The sequence below is a fragment of the Gymnoscopelus microlampas genome, assembly GCF_963454915.1.
Source record: "Gymnoscopelus microlampas genome assembly, chromosome: 10".
Lineage (NCBI taxonomy): Eukaryota > Metazoa > Chordata > Actinopteri > Myctophiformes > Myctophidae > Gymnoscopelus > Gymnoscopelus microlampas.
Genome location: NC_139947.1, coordinates 40,867,221 through 40,885,560, shown reverse-complemented (window position 1 = coordinate 40,885,560; position 18,340 = coordinate 40,867,221). Strand labels below are relative to the sequence as shown.

The 18,340-nt window shown below is 43.9% G+C and overlaps 1 protein-coding gene across 1 annotated transcript in view; it reads right to left on the bottom strand.

Annotated features, from left to right (window-relative positions):
* Window positions 1-18,340, bottom strand: part of LOC311054228 (IQ motif and SEC7 domain-containing protein 2-like) — a gene marked incomplete at both ends in the record, with an annotated part of 110,890 nt that overhangs the window by 12,555 nt on the left and 79,995 nt on the right. The window contains 5 exons of the mRNA XM_084070106.1: window positions 1-155; window positions 473-544; window positions 854-1,027; window positions 2,582-2,749; window positions 5,164-5,332. The exon at window positions 1-155 is cut by the window's left edge and continues 435 nt beyond it. Coding sequence (XP_083926232.1) covers window positions 1-155; window positions 473-544; window positions 854-1,027; window positions 2,582-2,749; window positions 5,164-5,332 — 738 coding nt within the window. The remainder of the gene's footprint in view (window positions 156-472; window positions 545-853; window positions 1,028-2,581; window positions 2,750-5,163; window positions 5,333-18,340) is intronic.

Below are 18,340 nucleotides of genomic sequence, written 5' to 3'. Positions count from 1 at the left end.
TCTTCCTCCAATACGTCTTCCTCGTCTTCTTCTTCGTCTCCCTCCTCCTCTGCCTCCTCTTCTCCCTCCTCCTCCTCGCCTCCGTCCTCCTGGGAGTCTTGGTGTGTCGACTGACAGGTGAGGGAGTCGTCCATGGAGTCTGCCAATGACTTCACCTGGAGGGGACACGCACACACACACACGCACGCACACACACGCGCACACACACACACACGCACACGCACACACGCGCACGCACACGCACACACACACACACACACACACACACACACACACACACACACACACACACACACACACACACACACACACACACATTAGAACTGGTATCAGCAGCAGTAGTAGTAATTCGTATTAGTAGTAACAAAAGTAGTACGTATGTAGTATATGTGTGTGAATCAAGAAGGTGTGTGTTTGTGTGTGTGTGTGTGTGTGTGTGTGTGTATGTGTGTGTGTGTGTGTGTGTGTGTACCTGTTTGGAGAAGGAATCTTCCATGTCCTCTGACACCTGTTGACCCTGAGGCTGTCGCTCATCAAATGAATACTGGAAACACAAAGCAACACACACACACACACACACACACACACACACACACACACACACACACACACACACACACACACACACGCACACACGCACACACGCACACACGCACACACATTGTTGAGTCTACAAATGGAACCAAATGGAACCATACCAATTGTACACTCTTCAAACTTAAGTCAACACTGAGGATTTTACAGTGTGTGTGTGTGTGTGTGTGTGTGTGTGTGTGTGTGTGTGTGTGTGTGTGTGTGTGTGTGTGTGTGTGTGTGTGTGTGTGTGTGTGTGTGTGTGTGTGTGTGTGTGTACCTGCATCCTCATGTTAGACAGGATGATGCGTCTGGTCATGCGGCTCTCGGAGGCGGAGCTTCGTAGTTTCTGGAAGTTCTTGTTCATGCGGTACTGTCTGAAGGCCGTCTGGATGGTCCTGGCTGCACGCCGGGACAGGAAGTAACCCCCGTACTTCCTCTCCAGCATCTCCACCTATCAGAGAACAAGATTAGTACAGTTAACCAATCAGAGGAAAATCAATTGATACATTTTCAATGGGTAGAGCAGCCCGGGGTTGGAGGGTTGATTCTCACTCGGGTCACCTTTAAGGACTATTATTATGGATATCATGTCTTTCATTTGGTCATCCTCACGAGAAAACTTGACACTTTGTGTCAGCTCCCGATGTTTTTAAATTTACTAATAAAGATGACTTGACATGACAAACTGTATAAAAGCATCATTATGGCCTATACCTCTTTTGAGGTATAGGCCAAAGGTCAAAAATAGCAGATAAACAAGCTCATAGCACAGATCGGAGTTAAAAAAATCTTCGCTTTAAAAGGTTAAAAACTATAGAAATAAAGGTAGAAAGGGGGGGATTAGAATTAGGTAGGGAATGCAAGTGTGAAAAGGTGGGTTTTGAGTGTGGTTTTAACACCCACTACTGAGGCTCTTCACTTGTTGTTCCAACAGAAAAAGAAAAACGATTGCCAATACGTCCTGTTTATTCATTTTTACTGATAGACAGTTGGTTGTTCTATTGAGCAGAGATGATGGCAATTTTGACACATTTCACTTGGAACCCCACCACATCTCTGGGACATCATTGTAAAGGTAACTTGACAGGCTTTCCAATAATATACCATACCAATGCTACTAGTACAGTAACAACACAGATAATATTACTGACCAAACACGAAAGCACTATTATTTTTGTTATGGCAACTGTTGTCAACCTCTCACTCCTGCAAGACGGACATGTACAAGTCTAGTAGTATTAGCATTTGTACTGTAGTAGTAGTAATAATAAGTGTTAAAATCCTATAAAGAGAGCTCATAGCTGTCAGCGAGAGCCTTGCACTAGCCTATAACAGTAGTAGAGAGGAAGACTAGACTCAGTTTTTAAAGTGGGATCTCTATACCAAATGGAACACACGTTTGTATTACTATACTTGTGAGGACATCAACATTTTAGGAAGCCGATTTTATGATTGATTTATGATTTATTTGGGGCATTTTAACCGCAAGTCTAAAGCCGAAAAATAGCAGATCTACACGCTCACAACGTGTCGCAGTGCGACACGTTGTGAGCTTGTAGATCGTCTATTTTACGGTGTGCGCCATCGCCGCAAAACTGAGTATAAAATGGGAAAAATCGACAACCCGAGCCCTAAACCTAACCCCTAAATGTCTAATCCTAATCCTAAACCCAACCTCAATCTTTTTCTAATTGTAAACATATCTCTCTAAAAAAAAAATCAACCATAAAACAACAATTTTTCTTGTGAGGACCAGGAAATGGTCCTCACAACATCTATTCCTCAAATTCTACTATACTTTTGACGTTTGGTCCTCACAAGTATAGTAATACAAACACACACACACACACACACACACACACACACACACACACACACACACACACACACACACACATTTCTTTAAACCGTTTCGCGATAGAAGGGGCTGCAGCCAGAGGCAATGGCTAATTGGGGGTCCTTGGCAGGGACCCCCTGCTATATAGTTCGGGAACCCCTGCTATACCTTCTTATCCTGCATGTCTGTAGAGAGCTCATAGCTGTCAGAGAGAGCCTTGCAGCGTTTGCTCTCCACCTCTTCTTGCTTACGGAGCGCCAGGCTGGCAGGCTGGTGGCGGCTGTGCTGTGCCCAGGCCAGACTAGGGCTCGGGGGAAGGATGGGCGTAGAAGGCCCCTGGGAGCCAAAACTGGGGCTGCACAGAGGGAGCTGGGAAGAGAAGAGAGGACAAATATTGATATAGTAAAAGGAGAGAGGGTAGAGGAAGATAGAGACAATGGAAGGGGTGGGGGGTATAGAAGACAAAGAGAGAGAATGGAGATAAGAGGAGAGAGAGGATATGGACAGAGAGAGCAGAAAAGAAAATATGTTTTATGCTGAAAAATAGAGTGGAGGGGAAGAGAAAGGAAGGGAAGGGAAAGGAATAGGGTGCCCAAAGGACCCTCCAAGGACCCTCATGGGGCTTTGGGAAGGTATCCAGAGGACCTTAGCAAAACTAAATAAGTGTAGTTCATGGAAATTGTTCACAAAAACCTACCAGAATTAGAGAATGTATAAGAATGATAGATTGGTCTGTGCCTCAAAGTGTACATTTGGTGGTTTTAGACCCACATTGATAAATGATCCTACATACAGTACAGTACTATAATATTGGCTCCATTGTTAGGTGTAGTTTGAAATGGCGAGCTCCCGTTTCTAGCCCGGGACTGTATTTGACTTGACTTTGATCATCTTTGTTGTTTTTGTTCAGCTGTACGTCTGTGTATTGTTTGTAAATTCACAGTCAAATTCTTTGTATGTGTTTCACATGCAATAAAGTTGATTCTGATACAACACAAAGTTGTATCCATGACAGTACACGTTTCAAATTGGTGCGGTGGACACCCAAGATTAGTGTCACCAATTCAGCATCCAACCAAATGTGAAATATGGTGACAATCTCCCCTTCTGTTCCTGAGGTATGGGCCATAATTAACGACCAGAACGTTTTTTTTCTTTTACAGAGCATTATGGTGACCTTTGACCTTTAATTTATAATTAGTTCATCATTTTATCCTATTAGACATTTGTGTGAAATATTGTCTTACTAAGTGTATGAATACTTCAGTTATCAAAAGTCATAGTTGACCTTGACCATTGAACGCCAAAATCTTTGGGTCCAAGTGGACTTTTGTGCCAATCTGAAGGAATTGAGACATTCCTGAGATATCACACTCACGACAATGAGACGTACGTACGTTCTGTATGCACGTACAGTACTGTATGTACGAACAGATGGACGGACAGACAGACAACCAGAATACATAATGCTTCTGGCCACGGCTGGCATAAAAATAGTTGCTGCTGCTAAGATAATGTTGGTCACCATAATGCTTCCACAGACTTCCTTTTGTTTGGATTGAAGCCCCCTTTGGACTGCATGTCAGCAGCAAGAGGCTAGAAACAGGAGCTCTCCGTTTCAAATGACAGCTGACTATGGAGATAATATTCTCTGCAGGTGCTATTAAAAATAAATGTACATTATATGCAGTATATAGATCAAAAGTATAGCAAACAATGAAACTTGAGTGTGTGACTGTGAGAGAGAGAGAGAGAGAGACAGAGTGTGTGTGTGTGTGTGTGTGTGTGTGTGTGTGTGTGTGTGTGTGTGTGTGTGTGTGTGTGTGTGTGTGTGTGTGTGTGTGTGTGTATGGTACTGTAGGCTTGTTTGATATAATGATATCATCGTCACGGGACGATCTCTAATGATATAATCGAAGATTACAGTATGTTACACTACTAAGTGCACATTCATAGCACACATGTGTTTTTATTTAGATGTTTTATCGTACTGCATTTGGATCACTTGCTTATCCTCTGGCCGTGAGGCGCTAAATGAATCACTGTGAAACTCAGCTTGTGTTGTCAATGGAAACTACAGGGGTTGCGGTGTTACATCGAAATTCGTGACTCAAGACGTTGCTTATTTCAACATAACCATAGGCTGGCTTTCTGCTTAGTTTCTCTTAATACGTCCATGGTACACTACAGCACACACGTTTCAGTGTTTTGATAAGACTTCTGCAGGCCAGCACGCACGTTGTGAACCGAACCCCCCCATCTACTCAGTGCTAAAACAAACGTTGGAAGAAAATGATAGACGTGCAGAAAAATAATCCACCATTCAGCAGAGTTTTCAAGAATGCAGCTGCCAGCAGTTCATGTGCTCAAAATGATTGATGGTTAAACCACTTAAAAAACATATATACTTCATGGTACATAGCAAAAATAGACTGTCTACAAGCTCATATAGTGTCACAAGGCAAAGGCATGGTGAGCTTGTAGATCTACTATTTTCGCCAAATGTTCAACATATTATTTTGCCAAATATTCGCCTGTTTGTGCAGAATGTGTGCCCAGAATACAGATGCTAGGGTTCATGTGGTTAAAAGCCTTGACTCATATTTCCATGTTATGTAATGTAACTCAACTTTTTTGTCTTTATATTTTTTAATATGGAAAACATTCATATCAAACAAGCCTAGTGCATGGATGTGTGTCATAAAAGCACGTATGTGCAGTGTGTGTACCTGTGAGAGAGTGATAGTCCCTCCCTGTGAGTATGTGTGTGCGTGGAAGGGTCCAGGGGTGCACGTAGCACTGCACGGGACACAGGGCCCGGAGATTGGGATGTTGCTATAGCGATGGAAGGGGACCACGTGGGCAAAAGACGCGTCAGAGAAACCAAGAGTCTCAGGACATGGAGGGTCTCCTTCCACACTGAGAGAGAGAGAGAGGGAGAAAGAGAGAGAGAAAGAGAAAGAGAGAGAGTGTGAGAGAGAGAGAGAGAGAGAGAGAGGGAGGGAGAGAGAGAGAGGTTGTAATGGAAAGCTTCCTTTCTCAGTAACTCCTCCTCTGAACTGGAACTACAACTGAAGACAGGAAAACACAAGAAATAAGAAGCAGTGAATTAAAAACACAGAGATAGACAGATAGATTGAGACAGACAGAGAGAGAGAGAGAGAGAGAGAGAGAGAGAGCGAGAGCGAGAGCGAGAGCGAGAGAGAGAGAGAAGAGAGAGAGAAAGAGAGAGAATGAGCTCTCTCTCTATCACTCTTTCTCTGTATCACCAATCACCATGGAAACCACCCGTGACAGTATACATCAACCTAAAATAACCTGTGCATGCACGCACAGGTCGCACGTGCACGACAATAAAAATAAATAAATATATTTTTAGTCTCTCTGTTGCTGCTGTCTGTTTACTTCTCAGGTCTACATATGAGTCATGTCAGCCGTCATCCAAACTGTTCCATTCCATGCTATGCCAATCTGTGGCATGCCAGTTATGTTTAGCCCTTGGCCAGTTGGACTGGCGTGTCTTCAAGACATGTCAGCTAGCATCTGTAGCTGAACAGAGATGCACTGACTCATCCCTCCTACTGACATCACTCATTATTACACTGAGGGCCGGCAGAGAGACAGACAGCAGGAAAGCTGAGAGACAGACAGTGTAGGAGAGACAGACAGTATGGAAGCTGAGAGGGAGACAGTAAGCAGGGATGTGCACAGATAGACTCTAGGTGGTGCTAGAGCACCTGCCCTTTGCCCTCTTGACCAGAAGTGCCCTTTTGAAAAAAATGAAAAAAGTTTTTTTTTTTCCAGTTTACAGCAGGGGTCTTCAACAGGGGGTCCGGGACCCCTAGGGGGTCCTCAGAGTTACTACAGGGGGTCCGCCAAATCTTTATGTGATATGATTTTTCTTTTTAGCATAACCACTCGAAACCTAGCATCCCTTTTCTGAGGAGAACTTTAGCCAAAAATAGCAGATCTACAAGCCCACAACGCCTCGCAGCGCGAGGCGTTGTGGGCTTGTAGATCGGCTATTTTTGGCAAAGAGGTATAGGTGTAGAGGGAAAAAAGAGCAGACCAAGTAAACAAAAAAAGTATAATTTACTTGAGCACCTGCCCCTCAAAATGTCTGTGCACGCCACTGACAGTAAGAGAGAGAGAGAGAGAGAGAGAGAGAGAGAGAGAGAGAGACAGACAGTAGGGAAACAATGTAGGGGAGACATGGAATCAGCCTTGTCACCTGAAGACTGCTGGTGCAAATCCTTGGAGGGAGAAACACTCGTGGTGCAACTGTGAATAAGAAGCACTCATCTCCCAGAACAAGCTCAACTCAACTTATAGCCTGTATCCTTTATAGGTCAATTAACATTCACGTTCGGTTCAACTATATAATACCCATGTAAAAAGAGACAAAAAAAAATACAATGATCGCAAACATTTAAAAACATACATAAGAATTATAATAATAAAATAAAGATAATGCCCTTGGGCAAGGTACTTTGCCACAACTGCTTCAGTGAGCTGCCCAGTGGTCATAGTAAAAGACTGTGGTTGTACTAGGCAGCTCCCAGTGACCAACAGTAAAGGGCTGTGGTTTCAACTCTCAGGTGTTTATGCTGGTATATATGTATCTGTATCCCAATCTTGGAATAAATGTACGTAATCTCTGTATGTACGTATAGTAATTCACATATCTCGAGAATCGTTCAACTGACTTCAAATACGGCATACGAATCACAGACCAGTACCCCACACCTGTCCAATTCTCCATATGTGCCATTTGATTACTTAGTCCACTTTCCAGTCAGTTTGGACTCTTCAGACATTCTCCACACACGTTTACCAGTTTAAAAGGACTTTCCAGAACCGCCGATCCCTTCTATATGCCCATATATGGCCATATGCTGATAACATCAGGGATCTCCATATATGGGCAATTGGGCATCAAAGGGACAAGGGCACACAGATATAGGGCTTGGCAACGTGTCGTCACCACGGGGGGGCGTGGCATAGTAGCTGCAGACATACTGGTGGGAGTCAATGTTAAGTCAACCTGTTTATCCCCCACCAAGATGTCCGCCGCTACCAAATGACACTTGTTGACGCCCCCTTCAGGATTTTTTGCAACGCACTAGAGATCTCCATTTAAGGGAATAAAAGGGACACAGGCAGACAGACACATACTGTACAGACATCTCCATATATGGGCAGAAAAGGGACATTGACAGATGTTTACAACGGGTACTCTTGACAACGGGTACTCTGACAACGGGTATAACGGGTATTACATAACAGGGTGGGGCATGCATTCCCTATTTGCATTGTTCCCAACGTGCATCGTTCCTGAGCAGGCCGGTGCCCAACGGGCACTGTTCTAGTATTAGATAAAAGTGACAAACTGAGGTAATAGATTAATGAAGTGCATCCAGTGGTGGAAAGTAACTAAGTACATTTACTTAAGTACTGTACTTAAGTGCAATTCTGAGGTATTTGTACTTTACTTGAGTATTTCCAATTTCCAATACTTTTACTTCTACTCCACTACATCTCAGAGGCAAATATTGTACTTTTACTCCGATACATTTATTTGAAAACTTTAGTTACTAGTTACTTCTCAAACATAAATTATGATATAATGAAACATACATTAACCACTTTAAACCTATTTTATACCTAGGCTATTTGAAAATAGCCGATCTACAAGCTCACAACGCATCGCATCGCGACGCGTTGTGAGCTTGTAGATCTGCTATTTTCAAATATTTAGTACTTTTACTTTAAGTACTTTAAGTACATTTTGATGCCAATACGTTTGTACTTTTACTCAAGTACATTTTGAATTCTGGACTTTTACTTGTAACAGAGTATTTTTATTTTGCAGTATTGGTACTTTTACTTAAGTAAAGAATTTGAGTACTTTTTCCACCACTGAGTGCATCACCACCAAGCAGCACAGCCATCAAGTAGAGTGCATCATGTTCAACTCAGGCTCAAAGAAGTACTCGGTGCCTGGCTCAGAAATGCATAGTCTATAACAAACCAACAACACACAGTCAAGAAGACAGTGTTCTCCTCTCAAGGCAGCATGACTACAGTGAGCTGACAGGGAGACATAAGACATCATCTACAGTATACTGGAAAAAATACACCTTAGTTAACATGATATACTGACAGAGGAGAGGAGAGGAGAATAAGGAGAGGAGAGGAGTCGAGTGTGTGTAACTCCTCAGTGTGTGCCAAACATGAAACTGCCAGAGTCACATGGGCACTGTGTGTGTGTGTGTGTGTGTGTGTGTGTGTGTGTGTGTGTGTGTGTGTGTGTGTGTGTGTGTGTGTGTGTGTGTGTGTGTGTGTGTGTGTGTGCGTGTGTGCATCTCCTACTGTACTGCCAACAACTACACACTCACATGATGATGACTCATCATGCCCCACAGAAGTGTGTGTGTGTGTGTGTGTGTGTGTGTGTGTGTGTGTGTGTGTGTGTGTGTGTGTGTGTGTGTGTGTGTGTGTGTGTGTGTGTGTGTGTGTGTGTGTGTGTGCGCGCGCTTGTTTGTGTGTGGGTGGGAGGGGGGCGGGGGGATATGTATGTGATTTTTCAGACCAATATTGTGATTGTGAGTCGATTTGCGGTTACAGGTCAAGCTTCTATTCTGTTTACTATTAAAACATTGGACATCAGTTGATATTTTAAGGACCATACCAGTTTACAATTACAATTTACAATTTAGGCATAAAGCAGACGCTATTATCCAGAACGAAGTGGGAGTCTGGAATAAGCAGAGTAATACCAGTATTATTGCATGTTTAGCCCATTGAGTACAAGTCATGAATAATTGACATTACTACCATAGATTTTCTAAACAAAGCATAGTTTATATAAAATGTTACCCGATTTCTTAATTTATTTCCTGATTCTCTAATATTATACCTCAAACCTCCAGAGGATAAGCCCACCATGAAATGATGTGCTTCTACATCAGCTAATTTTCATTCAGTCCATAACCTCACCATGATGAAGTTACGGACATCTGAATTGTATTCATAAAACAAGCTTTACTCCAGGGAGCAAGGAAGATGTTTCAAATTAATCCACAGCTTCAACTGCAAATGAAACAAGGTGACTTTGATGACCAAATCTTGTCTAATACCTAAAACAGAATACCTAGTTCAATGAAGTATTTTTTTTTAAATTAAATTGCAGCTTATGTGATTTGGAAATTGCAGTATTTTTGATAATGAGTATAAAATTGAGGCATGTGTGAGAGACAATATGTGTTTGGGGGTATTCTTGGGTGTGGTGGTTCACACACAAGCAGTGAGTGTTCTGCAGTAGAGTGAAGGAGGTACTCAGGATAATTACTCTGTTCTCTCTTACTCTCTCATTTCATCGCTCTTTAACTCACTCTTGTTTAATGTGACTTTCTCTCCTCCTCATGTTCCCTCTCTCACTTCACATTCACCTCCTTCTCTATTCTCTCTTTCCTCCATAACTACCCCTGCCAAAATTATCTCTGCACTTTTCACTTTTTGTTCTCTTGCCTTTCTCCACCTTTCTTTTTCTGTCCTCTCTGTCCATCACTCATTGCACCTCTTCTTCCCAAACTCTTCCTCTCTTCTCCTCTCCCGCAGGCACTGCCTCTAGCCCTCTCCCTCTTTTCCTCCATCCATCAATCCCTCTCTCTCATCTCACTTCCCTTTACTCTCCTTTTCCTCAATCTCTCTCTCTGTGTGTGTGTGTGTGTGTGTGTGTGTGTGTGTGTGTGTGTGTGTGTGTGTGTGTGTGTGTGTGTGTGTGTGTGTGTGTGTGTGTGTGTGTGTGTGTGTGTGTGTGTGTGTGTGTGTGTGTGTGTGTGTGTGTGTGTGTGTGTGTGTGTGTGTCAGCTAAAGAGTTGAGGCCAGGTGCATTTCATCTCTCCCTCAATCCCACTCTCTATCACCCCTCCATGTCTCACTCTCTCTGTCGCTCTCTCCGTCTCCCTCTCTTTCTCACACCCAGCTGGCTGTTACTCTCTCTTTTCCTTCACTCTCCTCCCCTGTACATTTCACCTCTCCCTCCCTCACTCCCTCCCTCTCTTCCTCTCTCTCCCAGCCAGCTGCAAAGGTTGGGCTGAGGTCAGGTGTGATATGACTTACAATGATGCACTGAGGCAGAGGTTACTAACCCGCCTGGCAATAGACTGTATGGTGACACCAAAAATAAATCAGGTACAGACCTCAATGTTAACTCTGATAGTGGAAAAATTGCAGAGTTAAATTAACACTGGGGATTTTACTATGTGCATGGCAAACATTTTGGATAATACAGTTAGAGTATGTGATGTAAGAGATGTAATGGGTTTGGTGTTTGTCACAAGAGTAAGGCGATGGAGGATACAGGATTTGTCTTCCCTTCTAGTCAATGGCCAGAAGGCTTTTGTATAATATTGCTGTATTTCAGCTCTCTGGGCTGTTAAGCATCTAAGCACAATATTATTGAAAGATGCAATGCAAAGCTGCTGTCTGCCTGGATTCATTCATATGAGTTCAACAGTAATGATTTCCCAGGGCAAAAACTACTGCTAGCTCCAGCTTACGTAAATTAAAACAGGTTCACCTCAACCATAGCCAAATTATGGCATTGTCGATTGACACTCATCTACATTGTATACCTTAAATTGAATCTGTTTTCAAAACGAGATATATATGTCCCATATATGCACATAACCATATATGGCCATAGCGGTCGGACGTGGCTCTGGACAACCGGATCTACATGCATATGGGCATATCAGGTTTATTTATGGTTACATGTATGTCCGAGTCATAGTGACCTGCCATCGGCATATCGGGTTTGTTTATGGTTATGACTGAGTCATAGTGATGTGGCTATATATGGGCATAACAGGTTTGTTAATGGTTATGTCTGAGTCATTGTGACGTGGCCGTGGTCCTGCCTATGGGCGTTCGGGGTTTGCTTATGGTTATGTCTGAGTCAGAGTGACGTGGACGTGGTCCTGCCTATATATGGGAGTATTGGGTTTGTTTATGGTTATATCTGAGTCAGAGTGACGTGGCCGAGGTCCGCCTGCCCACCCTCCCATTAGCCAATTTTAATATAGGATTTTCTTTATAACATGATTGCCCAGTGGTGATTTCATGGTCTATGACTAAACTAAGCCATTAACTTAAAATTAATGAAACAGATTAGCCAACCTACAGTATGTGAACACATTTAGCCACCCAAACAAATAATGCAAACACACACACACACACACACACACACACACACACACACACACACACACACACACACACACACACACACACACACACACACACACACACACACACACACACACACACACACACACACACACACACTCCTGTTATCCCGTCGGATAAATCCAACAGGATAAAGTTGATGTCAATATTGCCCTGCAGCTCTGGATGAAGTACGGTGGTTCATCACTATAGTGGCTCACATTGGCAAAGGGCTGTAGTAGAAAAAGCAGAAAGGATCCAATATTAGCACCAAACACTTAGTTGTAGAACTAATTTGTGGCTACTGCAGATCGTCACTTCGAAAAACAGAAAGATAATGTACCACTGCTAGAGCAGCTCAGTATTGTATGAGCTACATTAATTATTTATACTAGACCATACTAACCCATCCCCATCCCTACACTGCAGTCCTGTTGATGTGCATGTGCTCCCTGCAGCTTCCTGTAGTCTATCTACTGTGATCTCCTTTGTTTTGCTGACTTTGATGGAGCTGTTATCCTGACAGCACAATGTCAGAGCTCTCAATTCCTCTCCGTAGGCTGTCTCATCACTGTCTGTGGTCAGGCCAATGACGGTGGTTATGTCAGCAAACTTCATGGTGGTGTTTGAGCTGTTTGTGGCAGTGGCCACACAGTTGAGAATGAACAGGGAGTAGGAGGGTACTGAGACAGTGTTGGCTGCATATGATGCAGCCCTGCTGAGCTGCAGTGCTAAGAGTCCGTGTGGAAGAGGTGCTGGTGCTACTCCACACCACCTGGAGTATGTCCTGCAGTGAGCCGTGAGTAGTGCCCCCCCCCCCCCCCCCCCACCCACACACACACACACACACACACACACACCCCCCCCCCCCCCCCCCCCCCCCCCACACACACACACACACACACACACACACACACACACACACACACACACACACACACACACACACACACACACAGCCAACAGCAGTAAAGCTCAGAGGTGTGAGCTGTCTCCTCCTCTGGAACTCCTACTCTCACTCATCCCTATGCCATCCATCTTTCTCTGTCTTTCACTCTCAATTCATAGGAAGGGGCAGTAGCTTCCAACACAGTCACACCCCCACCAACACGCACGCACGCACGCACAGTCAACGCCTTTTGGAAGTCTGTTGGATACTGCAGTAACATTACACACAGAGGAACATACAATGATTGGAAGTCGTTCTGAGTGCCAAGTGCATTGATCCCGTAGAGGTCATTTGTGTTGTAAGTAATTACATCATATCACTATTTACTATGCTGGTTAATCACGCACGCACGCACGCACGCACGTACGCACGCACGCACGTACACACGCACGCACGCACGCACGCACGCACGCACGCACGCACGCACGCACGCACGCACGCACGCACGCACACACACACACACACACACACACACACACACACACACACACACACACACACACACACACACACACACACACACACACACACACACACACACACACACACACACACACACACACACAATCTTGTTCGTGTTTTGCCAATTAGTTGGGGGCCGACTTCGGGGGCACTATCCTCACGGCCCTCCAGTGGAACCCGGCCCACAGGTTGAGAATCACTGCTCTAGGCTCTAGGCTAGCACTGCTCCACATTACAACACAATAGAATGTATGTTAGTTGGACCCCCTTACAACAGCGTGTGTGTGTGTGTGTGTGTGTGTGTGTGTGTGTGTGTGTTTGTGTGTGTGTGTGTGCGTTGGGGGGGCAATAGAGGAGGAGGGCAATAACGAAAGAAAGAGGGGAGAGCATACTGCATGTAGTATGTCTCACTGTCGGGTCAAACCCTTACCCTCATATCTTTTATTCATGCCATTTGTCACACTTTACATCTCTCTTTGGGTTTTACTAATATTTAAATACTTAAGGCCTACAGTATCTTTCAGGAATTAAAAACAATAGCGAAAATAGCTGATCTACAAGCTTGTTGTGAGCTTGTATACAGTATATGGCTATTTACACTATTTTTGAAGATTTTGGCTATAACGACATGCCCAAAATTGGGACCACCAGGTTGAAAGTGGTTAACCAATGAAAAGTATTCAAGCTTGTGACTAAAATCTCATAACTCCATTAGATCCATTGGAAGAGGTTTTTCCTTTCTTACATTTTTTTTGTCCATTAATAAAAACGAACGGTTTAAACGTTTGGACATTCAAGGCTTACACCCACAGTGACAGTGTGTGTGTGGTAGGCACCACATGGTAGGCCTGAGGCAGCATGGTAACACAAGTTCTTCTCTCCCTCCCACTCCTCTGCCTGCAGCTCTCTCTCTCTCTCTCTCTCTCTCTACTTCTCTGTGTCCTTCCTCTCTGTATCTCTCTCTCTTTCTCAACATTACAGTAACCCAGTTGGCAAAGCCTGTTCCGTCCCATTATTCTCATATTTCATTACTCGTCAGCTGTGATTGGCAGGATAAAGCCAGGCAGAGAGAGCTGATTGGATGAATGAGATAGCCCTTTCCTGAATCTGATTGTCTGCGATGGGATGGAGGCAATGTGGTAGGGCGAATCAGCTACATCCCGGATGAGTTCAAAGTCATACTCTGCAATTATTTCAATGAACTAAAAGCTATTTTCGATATAATCTTTCTTATTTTTGATATAATCTTTCACTGGTAGGCTATATTTTCCACAAATGTAGCCCCCCGATACACAAACATGCACACGAATACACACATACTGTTCAAAATCTATTATTTCTTTGTCACATATTATATATACATGTGTGTGTGCGTGCGTACGTACGTGTGTGTGTGTGCGTGCGTGTGTGCGTGTGTGTGTGTGTGTCTATACGTACGTGTGCGTGATTTCACAGTTATATTTTTGACCTGAGAAGCCAGGCAGGCAACTGTCTGAGGTGAGAAGAGGCTGTTTTTAAATTGTGTGAGACACTTTTCCATGATGAGTCACTGTGAAAAAGTTCCTCTGAAAACTCACATGCTCATCTGTAGTTCCTATTCTAGACTCACCGGCTGCTCTGTTGGCAAGGCAAGACAAGGCAGATTTATTTGTATAGTACATAAATGAATTCAAATTCCTTTAAATCCCTTTACACATTAAGAGAATTGGGGGATTGGGGGTGAATAGTTATGTCAATGCTATTATACGTTACAGTACCTAACCATTTTTTTTTCCTAAATTTTTATCCCACAATTTTTGTAACCCCATTTTTTACACCCAGTGCGAATTGTCTATGTAATCCTGGGCACTACCTTCCCTCTGCCATGGGCACTGATGACGCGGAGGAGAGAACACGCCCCCAGCGACAACAGTGTCCCCTGCGGGAATCGAACCCAGGACCTTCTAGCTGTGAGGCGACAGCGCTACCGACTGCGCCTACGTTACCTAACCATAAAGGCCCTTACACACCGGGGGCGAATTTTCATGCGAATAATACGTTTATTTAAAAAACCTTATAAAGTCAATGCAAGCTTCCACGGAGCGAAAAGGTGAAAAAGCGAAGCGAAAAAGCGTGTGTGTGTGTGCGTGCGTGTGTGTGTGTGCGTGCGTGTGTGTTTATATATACCTATAAAACATGTAATTTGTAATAACAAAGAAAAATCAGAAGTGTCTTTCTGGTCTAGATACAAATTTAACAAATTCCACTGCTACACCATTTGCAGATAGAAATCACAGGTAAATAAATGTGATTGACCGCATTAACAATCATATTAAAATGTGATGTTGACCGGTATCTGTCACACTTGTAGTCTAGTACAATAGTGTATTGTTGTATAGTATAGTATAGTATAGTATAGTATAGTATAGTAATAGTACAGTGTTGTATTGTGTAGTACTATTAATATGATAATATCTCTACTTGGGCAATACCAGCCTACTGGGGATATGACATCACTAGAATTAGTCTGGCTCTAAACCAATCAGATACTTAGACGCCTCTAAGGGTGATGGCAAGGGCAAAGAGAGAAATAATGAGAGGCAGACAGGTGGCCAGGACAGGGAGAGGAAAAGAGACATGCAGGGCAGACAGACAGAGATAGAAAGGTTGGAGAGAAGAGAAGGATGGAGGGTAAAGGGAGATGGAGGAAAGATAAAAGTGAATAAGAGAAGTGGGGACAGGGAGGTGGACAGAAAGGGGAGGAGAAAGAGAGAAGTAGAGAGAGAGAGAGAGAGAGAGAGAGAGAGAGAAAGAGAGGCGGAGTGAGTAAAAAAGATACATGGAGAGAGAGAGAGAGAGAGAGAGAGAGAGAGAGAGAGAGAGAGAGAGAGAGAGAGAGAGAGAGAGAGAGGGGCTGGCTGTGAGACAGAAGCGGTCTGCTCTCTCTGTTGGAACTATTCAGCTTGGTTATATTTGGCCTCACACACACATGTATATACTCAGTCACTGGCACATACACACACTCAGTCACTGGCACATACACACACTCAGTCACTGGCACATACACACACTCAGTCACACACTCAGTCACACACTCAGTCACGCACGCACGCACGCACGCACGCACGCACGCACGCACGCACGCACGCACGCTCCATCCAGACAATGTGACAGACAGGCAGATTAGATTTGCTGTAAAATGAATTCACAGCATCTCAGCCTGTGTTCTGTAAGACTGCTGATCTCAGGAAAGCTATGCCGCTCCGTCTTTTACTGTGGTGTGTGTGTGTGTGTGTGTGTGTGTGCGTGTGCGTGTGCGAGTGTGTGCGTGTGAGTGAGAGACTAAGAGAGAAAGCAAGAGAGAATTTCTTGTTTAAGACTATGACAGTGAGCATGCAGGTAAAGCTATGTTACAGCATCACAAAGACAATGACTATGAGTAATATTATGTATCACATACCCGGCCTGAATTTGCCCTGGGTGAGGGGGTGATAAAAGTGCACTGATTGGTTAGCTGCAAATCAACGTAAACTAAAGCCGTATCTTCCCAAGGGGTTATACGGCAGCTGCTGAATTGCCACTCCAGACGGAACATGCTGTGCGACTGACCTCGCTGCTCAACGAACTGACAAAGTCAAACATGGTCGTCAATCACCAAACATGGCTACTGTCGATGATGTGGTCAAATTCATGGCTGAGGACATACTGGAGTTTATTTGGGTGCAACTGCAAAGGAACCAAAACACAGAGCAGAAAACAGCTCTCTCCACATTGATGGAAAATCCCAGCGGGACCATGGACTGTAGTATAGTCCATAGTCCCGCTGGGATTTTCCGTCAATGTCTGTACTCCTCCAGGGAACCGAATTGTATAGTCACTATACAATTCGGTTCCCTGGAGGAGTACCTCGTTGACAGTAATTTCTTGCCTCGGGCACGGCCAGTGGGAAGGCTCAGGCTGATATGCCTGGCCTCGGTTGGAGCTCGGGCAATGTCGAATGCCCTCATACAGTATATAATAATAAGGAATGCATTATATCGGAAGACAATTGGTATCTCAATTTAGGCGTTTAGAAAGCACATTCGGTGATGGTCCGATTGTGTTTCCATGGCCAATGTTTCAAACCGATATGTGTATAGGAGACCTAAAAGGTATTATTTTAAGCAATGCTTGTTTTACTAAACCAAGCCCATGGAGTATTTTAACTCCCCACATCTAATGATACAACTTGATTATCTTAAGACAGGCATGTCTGAAGAAAGTTACAACTGTATTGTACCTGCATTTAGGCAAAGTTTGTGTAGAGTCAACCCACGTCCCACCTGCTGGAAATTGGAATGTGTCGATGCCCACCGGTATAGTCCTGAAGACCTGGCAGAGCCTACACCATCAGCTGTGGTTTGTGCAGGATGTGGATATTGGCAGGATTGGCATTTGAGATCGGGGATTTAAGCTAAAACCCTTCTAACACCTGACATCTATATTGTTTGATACAAACAATAATAATTTAAAATCGTATTGTTTTCAAGAAATCATATTGTGCACCCCAAATATATATTATCTACATAATACATAAATACGTACAGACATACATACAGTACGTGTGTGTGTGTGTGTGTGTCTCTCTCACTCCGCCTCTCTCCCTCTCACACTGCAGGACAGCCCTCTGATCTCTCATTACCACAAATAGTGAAAGCTGATCTGTATGCTACTGGTCTTGCTGCAGTAAGACTAGGACACACACACACACACACACACACACACACACACACACACACACACACACACACACACACAGCTGCAGTAAATTCCGGAGGTGGATATTCAGAAGCTTGCTCAGAAGCCATAAAACTGTCCCTATAAGAATCCATAAGCATTCACACACACACACGCACACGCACACGCACACACACACACACACACACACACACACACACACACACACACACACACACACACACACACACACACACAAAAGCAAAGCGAGTGATCTATACAGCAGTAGTACCTTTAGATAGTTAGCATTTTGCTGCATCATGCTTCAGTGTGTCTGCAGAGAGAAAGGACCTGCTGCTGCGTGGACTAAAGCTGTGCTCTTCCTCTACAGTGGAATACTGGGCTGAGGAGGGCTAAACAAGGCATATCTAGAAGAGGCAGCATCACCAAAGCCTGCTTGGGGTTTCCGACATTTAAAAAGTAAATGTTGGCAAAAGAGCGCAATCCAATCTAGCCAAACAGCAGACCACTCTTAACTCATTGAGTGCCCAAATTATTATTATCTATTTCTGGCCATTACAATTTATTAT